Source organism: Narcine bancroftii, chromosome 1 (assembly GCF_036971445.1).
Source record: "Narcine bancroftii isolate sNarBan1 chromosome 1, sNarBan1.hap1, whole genome shotgun sequence".
NCBI classification, from domain to species: domain Eukaryota; kingdom Metazoa; phylum Chordata; class Chondrichthyes; order Torpediniformes; family Narcinidae; genus Narcine; species Narcine bancroftii.
In genome coordinates this window covers 489,923,813-489,941,939 of record NC_091469.1, presented here as the reverse complement: position 1 = coordinate 489,941,939, position 18,127 = coordinate 489,923,813, and the positions used below count along the sequence as shown (strand labels likewise).

The following is an 18,127-nucleotide window of genomic DNA, read 5'->3' as shown; positions in this document are numbered from 1 at the left end:
TCCTAGATTGTATACCTTAAATGGATGGGAGGGGGGGGTGGGGGGGGGTGGGTTGGGAGGAGGGGGGGGGGGGGGGGAGAAAATGTCACTGTATATGTGTGAAAAGGAAAAAGTGTGTATCATGGCTAATGTGATTTATGGTGTGAAAAATAAAAAAAATAAAAAAAAGTTCAACATTTAGATTTATTGCATGACATCACATGTAGATGTTGTCTATGGTTGGGTGAGCTTTGCCTGTGATGTATTGGGCTGTGTCTGCCACCTTTGGCAGGGCTTTCTGCTCAGAGGTATTGGTGAACCCCCATGATGCAGACTTTGCCCTTCACATCTGCAGAAGTTTGCCAGGGTTTCCAATGTCATACCGAACCTCCGCTACCTCCTGAGGAAGGAGAGGAGCTGACGTGCTTTCTTCACAATGACATTAGTATGTTGGGCCCAGGAAAGGTCCTCTGAGATAGTGTTGAGGGGCAGGCAGAAGGGACAGAATCCTCTGCTGCAGGACTGAAGATATCGGAGGTAGAATTGAAACATTAGTTACTGGATGCTGCGCTTCTCCAGCACGTTGATGCATTGCACTCGTCCCCACATGTTGGCGGGGCAGAGCTGTGCGTCACGAAGCTGGGGAAGTAGTCCCACTGGGTCTGGATGGAGGGTCTGAGTGTTGTTTGGTGTTTGCTTTGCAGGGAGCAGTCCATTGTCATTGTCAATCCCTGTCTCGGTGACAAGTTGCTGTACAACGCCACAGACCAGCTGATAGCGTCATTTGAGAAGCCAGAGGAGGGAGCTCCCCAAACCGTGGAATGGACGGCTGCTGAGGGAGAGGCATTTGACACCGGATTCCGTCTCATCATCAAGCACAACAAGGTCTTCCACTAAACTCACCTTTCGCTCTCGTCCCGTTTCCACCTCTTCCCAGCGTGACCCCGGTCTCCTTCCCCATCTTCTGAACAGAAGAACCAGGATTAGGCCATCCAGCCTGTCAAGTCTACTCCGCCATTCAATGAGATTGCAGCTGATCTCTCCGTGGACTCAGCTCAACTTACCTGCCCGTTCCCCACAACCTCTAATTCCCCAAATGTGCAAAAATCTACCCATGTCTTACGTGTGTTCAATGAGGCAGCCTTTGGTCCTTCCTTGGGCAGAGAATTCCACGATTCCCTACCCTCTGGGAGAAGCAATTTAAAGATGAGTAGGCCTCATCTATCTTAAAAGTAAAGGGTGGCTTGGTTGGCGTAGCAATTAGCGCAATGCTGTTACAGCGCCAGCGATCAGGACTGGGGTTTAAATCCTGCGCTGTCTGTAAGGCGTTTGTATGTTCTCCCCAGGAGCTTTGGTTTCCTCCCACCATTTGAAAAGTACCAGGGTTGTAAGTGAATTGGGTGTAATTTGGCACCTTGGGCTCATGGGCCAAGAGGGCCTGTTATCGTGCTGTATGTCTGTCTAATGATGCTGGGACTATTGTTTGTCGTCTATATCAATGATCTGGATGATAACGTGGTCAATTGGATCAGCAAGTTTGCAGATGACATTAAGATTGGATATGTTGTGGACAGTGGGGGAGGTTTTCAAAGCTTGCAGAGGGATCTGGACCAGCTGGAAACATGGGCTGGAAAATGGCCGATGGAATTTAATTCAGACAAGTGTGAGGTGTTGCATTTTGGAAGGACAAACCAAGAAAAGACGTACACGGTGAATGGTCGGGCACTGAGGAGTGGGGTAGAACAGGGGGATCTGGGAATACAGAGATAATTCCCTGAAGGTGGAGTCACAGGTGGACAGGGTTGTAAAGAGAGCTTTTGGCACATTGGCCTTCATAAATCAAAGTGTTGAGTACAGGAGTTGGGTTGTTATGGTCAAGTTGTACAAGACATTGGTGAGGCCAAATTTGGAGGATTGCGTGCAGATTTGGTCACCGAACTACAGAAAAGATATCAATAAGATAGAAAGAGGGCAGAGAAGATTTACTAGGATGTTACCTGGACTTCAGGATCTGAGTTACAGGGAAAGGTTAAACAGGTTAGGACTTTATTCCCTGGAACGTAGAAGAATGAGGGGAGATTTGATAGAGGTATTTAAAATTACGAGGGGGGACAGACAGAGTAAATGTAGGTCGGCTTTTTCCACTGAGGGTGGGTGAGATACAAACCAGAGAAAATGGGTTAAGGGTGAAAGGGGAAATGTTTAGGGGAAATTGAGGGGTGTGGAGAATGTTGGGAGTGTGGGATGAGCTGCCAACCGAAATGGTGAATGCAGGCTCAATTTTAATATTTATGAAGGATTTGGACAGGAACATGAATGGGAGAGGGATGGAGGGCTATGGACAGAGGGCAGGTCGGTGGGACTAGACAAAAAAAAAGCTTCTGCACACAGAAGAAGGCTTTTAGTATGCTGGCCTTTATCAATCATTGCATGGAATATAGGAGTTGGGAGGTGATGTTGAGATTGTATAAGACGTTGGTGCAGCCTCATTTGGAGTTCTGTGTGCAGTTCTGGTCGCCTAATTATAGGAAGGATATAAACAGAGTGGAGAGAGTGCAGAGAAGGTTTACCAGAATGTTACCTGGGTTTAAGCATCTAGAGTATAGGGAGAGATTGGACAGATTAGGTCTTTATTCTTTGGAGCGTAGAAGGTTGAGAGGGGTTTTGATAGAGGTATTTAAGATTATGAAAGGGATAGACAGAGTGGATGTGGATAGACTATTTCCGTTAAGAGGAGGAAAGATTAAAACAAGGGGACATGAGTTAAGAATTAAGGGGCAGAGGTTTAGAGGTAACATGAGGGGGAACTTCTTTACTCAGAGAGTGGTAGCCATGTGGAATGAGCTTCCGGGAGAAATAGTGGCGGCGGAGTCAATTGTATTATTTAAGAAAAGGTTGGACAGGTCTATGGATGAGAAGAAGATGGAGGGTTATGGGCATTGTGCAGGGAGGTGGGTCTAGAGAGGGGTGTTTGGTTCGGTGCGGACTAGAAGGGCCTAATGGCCTGTTTCCGTGCTGTAATTGTTATGTTATGTTATGTTACTAGAAGAGCCAAAGGACGGTTTTTGTGCTGGTAATGTTCTATGGCTCTAAAGGAGACCAAAACTGTTCAGTAGTTCAGTAGTTCAAGAAGGCCTGTTGATTCAAGATTCCTTTTTTGTCATGTAATAGTCCAGAACATTATGTCCCACACAATGATGCAGTCAGACAGGATACTCACGATTGTGCTCCTGTGGAATGTTGTCAGATAGGTGCCAGAAGCCTTGCCCTCCTCAACTTCCTTAGGGAAATCTGAGCCTTAGCAGTAGACTACTCCCAGACTGACTCTCACTGTGCACCCACCCCCAACGCAACTGGATTTTTGACTTCTTCATCGAAAGTCAAAATCACTATGAATTGGAAACACCGTCTCCTCCTCACTGATTATCAACCCAGGTGTACCCCAAGGATGCGTGCTTAGCCCACTGCTCTACTCGCTATAATCCCATGTCTGTGTGGACAGGCACAATTCCAATGCTTGCTAACAAATTTGCCGATGACTCCATGATTGACAGCAGAAATGGCAAATGACAATGAGGAAGTGGACAGGAGGGGAATAGATCAGTGCAGTGAAATGGAATTCACTGTCTGTATTGTTCAGATGGCTGGATCCTCCCTCCCCTACCCCGATATAAACCCTAGTTTTCCCGCCTTACCTCAGATTCACCTGGGGACTATTGTGTCTAACTGCCATTGATTGTAAGCTATTAAAAGCATGTTCGATCTCCTCACAAGTCAGTGGGCGCAATCAGTCATATTACAATTTTTTAATTAAAAATCAATAATAGATAATACATGCAAAATACAATTTTATCCCATAATACCCCCTCGCCCCCATTCCACCCCATCACCCCCCTACTAATCTACCCCAAAAAGAAGAAAAAAGAGAGAAATGGAGGAGAATAGTTAAAATAATACATTTAAATGTGTCATGGTTGGGGACCACACCACCCATACGTGGGAAAATATTTCAAGAATTGGTACGCATCCAATCCATATACGGACTCCAGACTTTCACAAAGAAAAAATAATTACTTTGCAAATTATACGTCATCTTCTCTAAAGGGATACATGACCTCATCTCCGTATGCCATCGTTGAATTCAACTGAGTATCATTCTTCCAAGTAACTGCTAAACGTTTCCTAGCTACTGCTAAAGCCAACCTCAAAAAAGGAATCTGAAATTTATCTAATTTCAATTTGAAACACAACAATTTCATATCACCCAATAAAAATGTTTTAGGGTCTAAATTAATTTTAAATTTAAACATAACTTCCAAATTTTCTTTAATTTTAGTCCAAAAAGGTTTAACTGTCTCACATAACCAAACCAAATGTAAGAAGGTTCCTACTTCCTTACGACATCTAAAACACAAATCTGAAGTGATATATTTAAATTTCTTTAAAATCTCAGGAGTTAAGTATAATTGATGAATAAAATTATAATGAACTCCTCTATATCGCACATTCACAATCTTGGTCAGAGTGCTTTCACATATTGACATCCAATCTTCCAGGGGGATATCTATCCCCAGATCTCTCTCCCATTTCATTCTTGTTTTATCTACATCTGGCTTAAATGATTTAGCCTGCAATAAATTATACATATTTGATATAAAACCCTTCTTAGTTCCATCAGAAATTAAAATCTCAAATTTAGATTTTCTCGGAAGACACAATGTACATCCAAAATTTTCTAACAATAAATCTTTAACTTGGTCATAAGTAAAAAAGGTACACGAAGGTACATTATACTTCTCTCTCAATGGTTGAAAGGAAATAAAATGTCCTGCTTCATAACAATCTTCTACTAATTTCACACCTTTTTGTTCCCATAATCTCAATAATTGATTATTAACTGTAAATGGTAAAAGTTTATTTTGAAATAAAGGCATCTTAGCTAAAATTCTTCCTTCCGCCCCAAGCTGTTCATTTTTAATCATCCATAACGCAAGCAAATGCTTCAACACCGGTAGATTATAACTACGTAATAACTGAGAATTCCATCAATAAATAAATTGATCCATCCTCTTTTCACTAGTCTGATCTAATTCAATCGTTGCCCAAATCAAAGGAGTATCCACTTTAAACGTCCTATTTATAAATTTTAATTGAGCCAATCATAATAATATTGAAAATTAGGTCATTGTAAACCACCCAATGTTTATTTCCATGTTAATTTTTGTAATGAAACTCTCACCATTTTATCTTTCCACAAAAACTTTCTTATCAAAGAATTAATATCTTTAAAAAAACTTGTAAGGTACCTTGCATGGAAGAGATTGGAACAAATCAATACTGAATTCGAGGAAAAACATTCATCATTATACAATTGACCCTTCCTATTAACGTTATGAGTAGATCTTTCCATCTATTTAAATCATTTTTAATTTTAGCCAATAATGGTAAATAATTCAACGCAAATAGATCATAATTATTATCAATAATGATATCCAAATATTTAATATAGTCAGACCATCTAAACTTCACAATACATAACAAATAATCCATCTCTGTGAATGGCATAATTTCACTCTTCTCCCAGTTCACCTTATAAACCAGATAACGCTCCATACTGTTGCAAACGTTCATGTGAATTCACCAAAGATCATAAAGGATGAGTTAAATATATCAACACATCATCTGCAAATAAATTTATTTTATACTCATTAGAATTCACTTTAATCCCTGTTATCGTATTATCTTGCCTAATCATCTGAGCCAAAGGTTCAATAACCAACGCAAACAAGGCTGATGACAAAGGACATCCCTGTCTAGCTGATCTAGTTAATGTAAAAGGTGAAGATATCTGTCCATTTGTCACTACTCTCGCTGTTGGATTTTTATACAAAGCCTTAACCCAACCAATAAAAAGAGGTCCAAATTTAAATGTTTCCAAAATTTTAAACAGAAAACCCCACTCAACTCTATCAAAAGCCTTTCCAGCATCCAAAGAAATTACCATCGGTAGGTCGAGTTGCTGCCGTGAAGTATTAATTAAAGAAATCAATTTTACTATATTATCTGCTGAATAACGGTTCTTGATAAAGCCTGCCTGGTCCATGTGGATTATATCAGGTAAATATTTTGCTAATTTATTGGCCAAGACCTTGACCACCATCTTATAGTAAGGCTTTTGATAAGATTCCACATGGAAGGTTAATAAGGAAGGTTCAGTCACTAGGGATTAGTAGAGAGATTGTGACATGGGTTCAGAGATGGCTGGGAGATAGACAGCAGAGAGTCATGGTGGACAACTGTCTGTCAGGTTGGAAGCCTGACAAGCGGGGTCTCTCAGGGATCGGTGCTGGGTTCCTTGTTGTTTATCATTTATATTAATGATTTAGAGGAGGGTGTGGTTAACTGGGTAAGCAAATATGCAGACGATACGAAAATAGGGGGAGTGGTAGATAGTGAGGAAAGTTTTCTTGGATTACAGAAGGATTTGGTTTGTTTGGAAGAGTGGGCTGAAAGATGGCAGATGGAATTCAATGTAGACAAGTGTGAGGTGTTGCATTTCAGTAAATATAACCAGAAATAGGACATATGCAGTTAAGGGGAGGGCATTGAGGCATGAAGAGGAGCAGAGCGACCTGGGGGTTATGGTAGAGAGTTCATTGAAGGTGGATTCCCATGTAGACAGGGTGGTTAAGAAGGCATATGGTATGCTGGCCTTCATAAATCATAGTGTAGAGTATAGGAGCTGGGAGGTGATGCTGCAGCTGTTTAGGGATTGGTGAGGCCAGGTTTGGAGTACTGGGCTCAGTTCTGGTCTCCAAATTATAGAAAGGATATAGATAAGGTGGAGAGGGTGCAGAGAAGGTTTACAAGGATGTTGCCTGTCTTACAGCATCTGGATTACAGGGAGAGATTAAGCAGGCTGGGACTTTATACATTGGAACGTAGACGGCTGAGAGGGTCTTGATAGAGGTATTTAAAATTATGAAAGGAATAGATAGACTAGACACAAACAGACTCTTTCCCCTGAGGGCAGGGGAGGTTGGAACAAGAGGGCATGAGTTAAGGGTAAGGGGGCAAGTGAACCGGTGCGGACTCGAAGGGCCAAATGGCCTGTTTCCATGCTGTAAACGGTTATATGGTTACATTGAACAAAGAAATAGGTCTCTATGATCCCACATTTAAAGGATCTCTATCCTTGTTAGGAATCACTGTAATAACTGGTTTAGAGAATGAGTCCTGGTAGAGACCCAAAACATCCATCAGCAAAGGAATTAAAAGATCCTGAAATTCCTGATAAAATGCAGAAGTAAAACCATCATCACCAGAGGATTTATCACGTGACATATCTCGAAGTGCCTCCGTTAACTCACTAACAGTAAAACTAGCATCTTCGTCTTTAATATCCCCATCATTTAAAGTAGGCAAATTTTAGCCAGCTAAAAAGTCATCAATAGCCACCTCATCCTGTCCCACTTCAGATGTGCACAACTTTTCGTAGAACCTCAGGAATTCATCATTGATTTCCTGAGGTTTATAAGTAATTTTCGATTGATGTCTAATAGCATTTATTGTCCTAGATACTTGTTCTGTTTTCAACTGCCATGCTATTCAAAGCGTCTTTTTACTCCTCACAAGTCTCTGGGTGCAATCAGTCGTGTTACAATCAACTCGTTGAGTGGTGTAACACCAAAAACCTTCCACTCAAATATTAGCAAAACCAAGGAGATGAATGTGGACTTCAGGGGAACACAATCCAGTCCTCATAAAGGTTAGGGTTGGTTATAGGGGGATAGGGTGGAAGGAGGGCTATTATATGGAGGGGGGGGGGGTGGGGTAGTATGATATACACCATTTTTTTTCTTGATTATATGTATTATCTACTTTTTGATTATATGTGTCATGGTTCAATATTTCAAATAATAAAATATTCCCCAAAAAAAGGACACCATGGTGGAGAAGGTCAAGAACTTAAAATTCCTGGGTGTCATCATCTCTGAGGATCTGTCCTGAAGCCTCCACGTCGATGCAATCACGAAGACTCGCTGGCAGTTATACTTTGTGAGGTGTTTGAGAAGATTCAGTACATCACCAAAGACCCTTGCAAATTTCTACAGGTATCCCATGGAGAGCATTCTGGCTGGGTGGATCACTGTCTGGGATGGAGGTGCCAACACTCAGGACAAGAAAAAACTCCAGAGGGGTGTTAACTCAGCCTGCGACATCACGGGCACCAGACTTCAATCCATCGAGGACATCTACAAGAGGTGTCTCAGGAAAGCAGCCTCTATCCTCAAGGACCCCCCCACACCATCCAAGACTATGCCCTCTTCACTCTGCTACCAACAGGAAAAAGCTGTCCTTGTGAATGTTCAGAAGATGCTTCTTCCTCACCCCACTTCCCACAGCTTCACTTTGACTTTTCATGCATTATTTTTATTTATTGTTGTAAGGTGGTTTATATGAATGTTTGCTCTGTGACGCTATCACAAAACAATGAATTTTGTGACATGTTCAAGTCAATAAATTCTGATTCTCTCTCACCAGCTGGTGAAGCAGGTGACCTGGCATGGCAAGGGCGATTATTTTGCCTCGGTTATTCCAGAGAACGGCAATGCACAGGTCCTCATCCACCAGCTGAGTAAACGTCGGAGTCAGAACCCCTTCCGCCGGAACAAAGGCATGGTGCAGTGTGTCCGCTTCCACCCCATCAGGCCCTTCTTCTTTGTGGCCACGCAGAGATACGTCCGGGTCTACAACCTCCTCAAGCAGGAGCTCACCAAGAAACTGATGGCCAGCTGCAAGTGGGTGTCGAGCATGGCCATACACCCTGGGGGTAAGTGCGATGGCAGCGGCCACTGTTCCTCGTGCCCCTGACCTGCACCCCCAGAGAAACTGGCAGCCCCCCCCATAGATCCAACTGGAATCCCCACCGTGGCACGGCTTTGGTGCTGCCATTGCCCGTGTCCAGCAACGGTCCTTTGTCAGCACACCTTTGTTAGAAAGCAGAGGAGCGCCGGGAGCAGAGCCCAGCGGAGAGCACGGTATCAAAGGCTAAAAGATGAAGGGAAGGAGTTTTAAAGGGGATTGGGTGGTACCTGGAAATGAGTGGGGTGAGGAGGTGGTGGAATCAGATGCAATTGCTACAATGAGAGACATTCGGACAGGCAGTTGAACAGATGGGAGGACGTGGACCCAAAAAGCCGGCAAATGGCAGCAGGATAGATGGGCAGAAAGGATGTGGTGGACCACAGGGCCCTGTACAACTCTGAATAGTAGGATCATCCCGAGAGCCCGAATGGCTGTCTGATTTGGCTTTCCTCCAGCTGTCTGTGAAGAGTTTGTACATTCTCCATGTGTCTGCATGGGTTTCCTCTGGGGCTCAGGTTTCCTCCCACCCTCCAAAACGTCCCGGGGGTAAAGGTTAATTGGGTGTATTTAGGCGGCATGGGCTTGTGATCTGGAAGGGCCTGTTACCGTGCTGTATATTTAAATATAATTTAAAGTTTAATTAAAATCCTTCGTGGCCTCGGCTGGACAGAACCTCTTTACCTCTGGCTGCTGGGCTTCCCCAAGTGAGTTGTGAGCTTTCCCAGCCTGTGTGCTGAGGGTTAACTGCTGGTGTTGAATGTTCACAGGTGATAACGTGATCTGTGGAAGTTATGACAGTCGTTTGGCCTGGTTTGACTTGGATCTCTCCACCAAGCCTTACAAAGTGCTCAGGTCAGTAAAAGAGAGTCCCTTCAGAGACAGTGTCCATGGATTCGCCTCCAGCGCTCCTGTGGCCCCACAGACTCCCTGTTCGATCCATCGGCAACCAAAGCTCCAGATCCAAACCACCCACACGATCAGGAAGCCTTCAGCGCCTGAGGCTCCTCGGGACCCCTTCTTGCTGTCAGCGCCCTCTCGAATCTTGGTTCCGATACCTGGTTCCGTCTCCAGCAGCCCGTGCGTTTCTCCCGACCACAAGTCTCCCACAGCCTGCGTGGGTCCTTCAGCCGCTGAGCCCCTCCCTGGTCCGCTGCCATGGTCACCTTTCTTGTAGGCTCGTCTCTGCTTCTCCTTCTCAACGGGGGATGTTTTCTCCATTTCTGGTGCCCTGCGCTGGTCCACTGCACCCTTGCGTCTGCAACTCCTCGTGGCTGCTGAGAACAGGCGCTGCCATCTTGGGCACAAGATTTTAAGTAAAAACACTGTCGGCTCCTTTGTACAGAGCTGTCAGCAATAGGACCCTGCAGAGCAGTGCTGTGTCTCCACTCCCTGCTCTTCTCTGGTCCGCACCTCTGGAACTCCAGAAGTGCATACTGTCATTTTGCAAATAACAAGTTTGTCATATACATGCTACAATGTTCATAGGCACCAAAATTCTTGCTGCAGCCAAACTGAGTCACACAGCTTGAAAACAGGCCCTTTGGCCTAACTTGTCCACGCTGACCAGAGCTTGTCCCACCTGCCTCCCACTCAACCCATCCTATCCAATTTTCATTAAATGCTGCGCCCTCTTCCAGCAGCCCCAACCTGCTCAACCTCCTCCCATAGCTCAGACCCCCCTCCGAGTCCTGGCAACATCCACGTAAATCTTCTCCCGCTTGATGACATCTTTCCCGCAAAAAGGTGCCCAAAACACGACACTTTGAATGAGGCTTCACCAACGTGTCGCACCACTGCAGCGTGACCTCCCAACGTCTGTACTCAATGGTCTGAAGGAGTCCCATGTGCCTAAAGTGTTTCTGACCTCCCTGCCTACCTGTGACACCACTTAGAGCCATAGAACACGAAGGTACAGAAACAGGCCCTTTTGGCCCTTCTAGTCTGTGCCCCTACTATCATTCCAATAAAAACACAGAAGTGCTCAACAGATCTCACGGCATCCATTCAAAGGTGACATAACTGATATTTCAGGCCTGAGCCCTTCTTCAAGGTATGAGCTCCTCCAGCATTTCTGAGTTTTAATGACTGCAGACTTTTGTGTTCAAACCATTTTTCTGCCTCGTCCCACTGACCTGCACCCAGTCCATAGCCCTCCATACCCCTCCCATCCATGGACCTGTCCAAATTCTTCTTAAATGTTAAAAATGAGCCCACATTCACCATCTCAACTGATAGCTCGTTCCACACCCCCACCGCTCTCTGTGTGAAGAGGTTCCCCCTAATATTCCTACTGAACTTTTCCCCTTTCACCCTTAACCCATGTCCTCTGGTTTGTATCTCACCCTTTGTGGTGTCAGAACAGTCCCTTCTTAGTGTAACAAGGAGAGATTCAAGAGCCCTGATAGGAAAGTAGCTGTTCTTGAACCTAGAGGTGCTGGTCGTCAGGCTTCTGTACCTTCAGCCCAAAGGTGGTCGTGAGAAGAGGCTGTGGCCATGGTGGTGGGAGTCCTTTATGATGTTGGCTGCCTTCTTGAAGCTCTGTGCGGCCAATAATGGTGGTGCCAGCAGCGAATTTCATCAGGTTTAAAATGAGAGCTTATTGCTGAGAGCTGGTGACTTGCATCTTGCAGATCAATCCTTGGGTGATCTCAGCAGTTGGGTAAAGATGCTTCACACCCATCCCTCGGATTCGACAGGCGCTATTCCTGCATTTGATTTAGTTAATTTTTGTCTTGTTTACAGGCACCACAAGAGAGCTCTGCGGGGTGTGGCGTTCCACAGACATTATCCACTGTTTGCCTCCGCATCTGATGATGGAACAGTGATTGTCTGCCATGGAATGGTGTACAGGTTTGTGTCTCAGCCTTGTGCTTCTCTTCCTTCTGTGTGTGTGTGTGTGCATGCATGCGTGTCTGTGTACGTGTGCACACGTGTTTGCTTGAAGGTCTCTTCCCCCCACCCAGCCTTTCAGTCAAGTGTCAGTCAAACACAGGGAAGAGCCCCGAGTCCATGTCCTAGAAGAACCTGGTCCAGGTGGGTTGGGGTTGAGAACTGAACAATATAAAGTGTAGAGGCAATCCCGTGAAAGGTACAGGACAGGTAACAGGTTGAATTTTAACATTTAAGAAAAATTTAGCCAGATACATGGATGGGAAGGGTGTGGGTGGATATGGTCTGGGTGCAGGTCAGTGGGAGAATAATAGATCAGCATAGACTGGAAGGGCCGAAGAGTCTGTTTACTATACTGTAATGCTCTATGAGACAGGAGGCAGCAGTGAGATACACTCTTGTCACCAGCAGCTAGTGGTGGGATGGGGTGGTACTGAAACCGGATAATTTGTCACCGCTCGCCCCTGTCCTCAGACAGGTGAATGGTGCCAGGAGAATGGGGGAAGCGGAGATTAGACCTAGTAGCCAGGGTAAACGACGGTGGTGTGGAGACTGGGCCAATAATCCCACTCGTGTCAAAAGCCAGCCACATTTGATGGGCCATTTGTCCTACTTCTGCTTCTAGATCAAGTGCCCATGAGTTGGGGTTTTAAAGGTAACTCTGGCTCAATGGTAATAGTGGATGTTGTTTGAAAGGCTGCCAAGTTCAAGTTTTGTTCCTAGTAAAAGGTCACAGGATGGCAGGGGCTAATGTCTGTGTGGGAATGGTGACTAATAGTGAGCCCCTCAGACTGGAGAGAGGTGGGATGGCATGGGAAATTTACAGCAGACAATTGACCAAAGGGCCTGTTTGCATCTTGTCTGACTGAGGGCCATTGAGAGGGCAATTAGTGGTACTGTTCCCCAAAGTAGGGGAATCTAAGATCAAGAGGGCAGAACTATAAGATGAGGGGGGGCTGGGATGTAGGGGAGGGGGGAGTTCTTCACTCAGAGGGTGCTGGGCACATGGAACCAGAGGGAGGGGTGTCAGCTTCCTTCAAGGAAATCTTGGAGAACTCTATGGAGGGGATGGGTCTGGCCAAATGTGGCAGGTGGGGCTAAAGCAGAACATATTGTCGGCATGGACAAGCTGGGGCCTGTGGGACTCTGTGATGAATTGTGTGGTGAGGGATCCCTCTTTCCGTTTATACTGCGGACATGCTCAGAGTTTATGCATGACAGCAGGTTCACTGATGGGGCAGGGATGGTGGTGAAATGGGCAAACTGATGGCCATGGAACGTGACAGCACACAGACAGGATCAGCCCATCTTCCATTCACAGGTGGAAAGAGAAATGGTGACGATTGACAATTTTTTAAAAAATTTAGACATACAGCATGGTAACAGGCCCTTCCGGCCTGCGATTCCCTGCTGCTCAAATGTTCCAATTAATCTACACCCCCTGTACATTTTCAGTGGGTGGGAGGAAACCAGATCAACGGGAGGAATCCCACGTAGGTCACAGGAGAGCATACAAACTCCTTACAGTCAGCGCCAGATTCGAACCTTGGTCGTTGTAACAGCATTGCGCCAACCTCAACGGACGAAATTCGTCTGTACCTAAATCTTTCTATTGAAAAGCCTTGTCCTGTCACATACAAAGATGTACGTGATTCTGGTGCAGCAGGTCGTGCCGATGCCCCAGTTCAGGCAACCCGTCTAATCCTGACTTCTGGTACAGTGTGTGGGGAGTTTGCACATACACTGCATCCCATAAAAAAAGAGGTTGGGGTTGAGTGTAACACACAGCCATGCTGGAGAAACTCAGCAGGTTGTGCAGCATCAACAGGCAGGTACCTGACTAACATGGTGGGGTGGGAGTCTTGAAGGCCAACAGGGATAATTTCTGGGAAGAGGAGAAGGAAGGGATGGGATGGGGGGGGGCTGATTTCTGGTGGGTGAATTTGTCCTCTTGTAAAATTCTGCTCGTGCAGGTAAGTAGCAAATGAATCAAAGGGCATCTGTGTATAGTTGTTGGGGGTGGGGAACTGTGACTGGTGGCGATTACATTGTCAGAAGTTGCTGTGCACCCAGGACCTGTATCAAACGCATGTTCTGATCCCCTGAGCTGCATCTATTGTAGCAAATCAGACAAAACCAAGCTCCCCTAAGAAGAGCTCAGGCCCAAAACATCAGTGATATATCTTTACCTCCTGTGGACACTGTGAAACTGGCTTAGTTTCTCCAGCATCTCCGTGTGTTCAAAACCAAGCTCCAAAATAGTGCCTGTTTCTGAGCTTGCCTCTCCTCAGCCCCTGATCTTTCCTTTATCCTGTGGGTCTGGGAGGGCAATGTGTCGATGTGCATAACTTCATTACAAGGGGAGGGGAGAGGAACTAGTGACAAACCAGAAACCTATTGGAGAGGATCTCTGAGCATTTGGAGAAGTCCAGTCTACTCAAGGATAGTCAGCATGGCTTTGTGAAGGGACGGTCGTGCCTCATGAGCTTAGTTGAGTTTTTTTAGGAGGTAACAAAATAAATTGTTGAGGGATTGAGGTAGATGTGGTCTACATGGATTTTTGTAAGGCATTTGGGACTAAAGAAGATCACTTAAATCAGTACGGACTAGAGGGGCCAAGATGGCCTGTTTCTGTAATTGTTATATGGTTATTTGACGAAATCCCCACAAGACTCATTTAGAAAGGTTTGAGGCACGGGATCAGTAGGACCTTGGCTGTGCAGATTAAAAATGGGCTTGCAGGAAGAAAGCAGAGAATAGTAGTGGAAGGAAATTATTCAGCCTGGAGGTCGGTGACTAGTGGAGTTTCATTTCTGGGACCCCTGCTCTTTGTGATTTTTATAAATGACCTGGATGAAGAGGTGGAAGGATGGGTCAGTAAGTTTGCAGATAACACAAAGGTTGAGGAGTAGTGGATGGTGTTGAAGGTTGTCAAAGGTTACAAAGGAATATAGACGGATGCAGAGTTGGGTAGATGGAGTTCAATCTGGAGTAAATAGAGTAAATAGAAATCAAGTGTGAGGTGATGCATTTTGGAAGGACAAATCAGGAGGCTGAGTGCAGGGTTAATGGTTGCAGTGTGGAGGAACAGAGGGACCGTGGGGTCCAAATCCATACATCCTTCACAGTGATAGGATAGATAAGAAGACCTATGGGATGCTGGGCTTCGTTAATACAGGGATTGAGTTCAGGAGTAGAGAGGTCATGTTGCAACTCTACAGATCTTTGGTTAGACCAGTGGTTCTCAACCTTTTTCTTTCCACTTAAATACCACTTTTAAGTAATCCTATGCCATTGGTGCTCTGTGATTAGTAAGGGATTGCTTAAGTTGGTATGTGGGTTGAAAGAAAAAGTTTGAAATCCGCTGTTTTAATCGTCCCTAATTGACTCATGTGCACGGTTTCAGAACTCCAAAGAAAATTGGTCAATGACAATTTTTCTCAAGCAAAATATTTCAGTAACAATTGGGTTTAGAGCAGTGATTCTCAACTTTTCCTTCCCACTCACCTCATTACAGGAAGGATGTGGATGGAAGCTATGGAGAGGGTGCAGAAGAGATTTACCAGGATGTTGCCTGGATTGGGAAACAAGTCTCATGAGGCAAGGTTAGCAGAGCTGGGACTTTTCTCTCTGGAGTGAAGGGTGAGAGGAGACTTAATAGGTCTCTAAGATTCTGAGAGACAGAGATATCCGAGGGTACAGGTCTATAGGAAAGATTGGCAGGAGGGTAGAGGTGGGGAGGGGGGGGGCTCTGATGATGTAATGACATTAAATCAATAGAAAGAAGGGACATAAGGTCTAAAGTGGTAGAATCAGAATGGGTTGAATTAAGAAATGCAAAGAGTATAAAGATTACATTAGAAGTTATATACAGGCCCACAAAGGTATCACAAAGAGAATTATCAAAATAATTATGGGAGATTTTAACATGGCAGGGGATTGGGAAGGACAGGAATTTACTGGATCACAGGAGAGAGAGTTTGTAGAAAACCTAAGAGATGGATTTTTTGAACAGCTTGTTGAGAAGCCCACCAGGGGATCTGCAGTTCTGGATTGGGTCATGTGCAATGAACCCGAGGTCGTTAGGGAGTTAAAGGTCTTAGAACCTCTGGGAAGCAGAGATCATAACGTGGTTGAATTTAATTTCAAATATGAAAAGGAAAAAATGTTATTGGATGTATCAATTTTTCAGTGGATTAAAGGAAATTATGGTGGTATGAGGAAAGAACTGACTCAGGTCGACTAGAAAAGGAAACTAGTTGGATGAACAGAGCAGGATTGGAAGATATTTTTGCAAATATAAAAGGCATCCAGGATAGATCTATTCCAAGGAAAAGAAAATTAGTCAAAGGAAAGATGGGACCAATGTGGCTAACAAAAGAAGTGAAGGCCAAGATAAAGCAAAGGGGAGGGCACACAAGGAAGCTAAAACTAGTGGGGAATCAAAGGACTGGGATTCCTTTTAAAAACTTACAGAAATAAATAAATGAAAGGAGATTGGCAAACAATATAAAAAAAGAATAGAGAGACATGTGTTGACATAGAACCGATAGGAAACGATGCTGTGGAAATTATAATGGGCCACAAATATATAGCAGAAGAATTAAATCAATTACGTCAGTATTCACTGTGGAAGACATTAGTAATATCCCTGACAGAGAGAGGCTTCAGGGAGTAGAGTTGGATACAGTTATTTACTAGAGATATTCTGCTAGGTAAATAGAATGGAGTAAATAGAATGGATTAAAGACAGATAAAGGAAAAAATCTCAGGTAGGATAGAGAAAGGAGAGGCTGTGGACATTATATATTTGGATTATCAAAAGGCTTTTGATAAGGTGCCACATGTTAGGCTGAGAAATAAGATGAGGGCCCATGGATTGGAGGGTTGCAAATGTAATTCCGTTGTTTAAAAAAGGCACAAGGTGCAGGCCAAGTAAATTTGACTTCGGAGGTGGGGAAAGTTATGGAGGATATTCTTAGAGATAGTATGTACGAATATCTGGATAGGCAGGGATTGATCAGGGGCACCCAGCATGGGTTTGTGAAGGGCAAGTCATGTTTGACAAATCTTGTTGAATTTTTTGAAGAGATGACAAGAAAAGTGGATGTGATCTATTTGGATTTTAGTAAGGCTTTTGATAAGGTTCCGCATGTAAGGTTAGTAAAGAAGGTTCAGTCACTAGGGATTAATAGATAGTGAGATGGGTTCAGGGGTGGCTGGAAGATAGACAGCAGAGAGTCATGATGGACAACTGTCTGTCAGGTTGGAAGCCCGTGACGAGCGTGGTGCCTCAGGGATCAGTGCTGGGTCCCATTTATATTAATGATTTGGAGGAGGGGATAGTTCTGGATAACAAATATGCAGACGATACGAAAATAGGGGGAGTGGTAGATAGTGAGGAAAGTTTTCTTGGATTACAGAAGGATTTGGTTTGTTTGGAAGAGTGGGCTGAAAGATGGCAGATGGAATTCAATGTAGACAAGTGTGAGGTGTTGCATTTCGGTAAAAATAACCAGAATAGGACATATACAGTTAAGGGGAGGGCACTGAGGCTCGCAGAGGAGCAGAGGGACCTGGGGGTTATGGTACAGAATTCACTGAAGTTGGATTCCCATGTAGACAGGGTGGTTAAGAAGGCGTATGGTATGCTGACCTTCATAAATCATAGTGTAGAGTATAGGAGCTGGGAGGTGATGCTGCAGCTGTTTAAGGCAATGGTGAGGCCAGGTTTGGAGTATTGTGTTCAGTTCTGGTCTCCAAATTATAGAAAGGATATAGATAAGGTGGAGAGGGTGCAGAGAAGGTTTACAAGGATGTTTCCTGGCTTACAGCATCTGGATTACAGGGAGAGATTAAGGAGACTGGAACTTTATTCATTGGAATGTAGACAGCTGAGAGGGAACTTGATAGAGGTATTTAAAATTATGAAGGGAATAGATAGACTAGACATAAACAGACTCTTTCCCCTGAGGGCAGGGGAGGTTAGAATAAGGGGGCAAAACTTTAGGAGAAATGTTAGAGAATGCTTCTTCACTCAGAGAGGAGTGGCAGAATGGAATTATCTTCCAGAGGAGATAGTTGCAGGAGGGTCCCTTCTGTCATTTAAGAGAAGGTTGGATGTGTCCATGGATATGACGGGGTTGGAGGGTTATGGGCGGAGAGTGGGAGGGGAGCGCTAGTGGAGTTGTTCTAGTGAACCAGTGAGGACTCAAAGGGCCGATATGGCCTGTTCCCAAACTGTAAACGGCTATATGGTTATATGGAATTACTGGGACACGATGAGGACTGGATAGAAAATTAGCTGATAGACAGAAAGCAAAGGGTTGAAATTAAAGGATCCCATTCAGGATGGGTGCCTGTAACTAGTGGTTTTCCGCAGGGTTCATTC

At 44.6% G+C, this 18,127-nt stretch overlaps 1 protein-coding gene across 1 annotated transcript in view; it reads left to right on the top strand.

Moving 5' to 3' along the window:
• Window positions 1–18,127, top strand: part of bop1 (BOP1 ribosomal biogenesis factor) — a 273,049-nt gene that overhangs the window by 252,795 nt on the left and 2,127 nt on the right. The window contains exons 12-15 of the mRNA XM_069915117.1: window positions 684–864; window positions 8,524–8,812; window positions 9,615–9,699; window positions 11,590–11,697. Of these exons, the coding sequence (XP_069771218.1) occupies window positions 684–864; window positions 8,524–8,812; window positions 9,615–9,699; window positions 11,590–11,697 (663 nt within the window). The remainder of the gene's footprint in view (window positions 1–683; window positions 865–8,523; window positions 8,813–9,614; window positions 9,700–11,589; window positions 11,698–18,127) is intronic.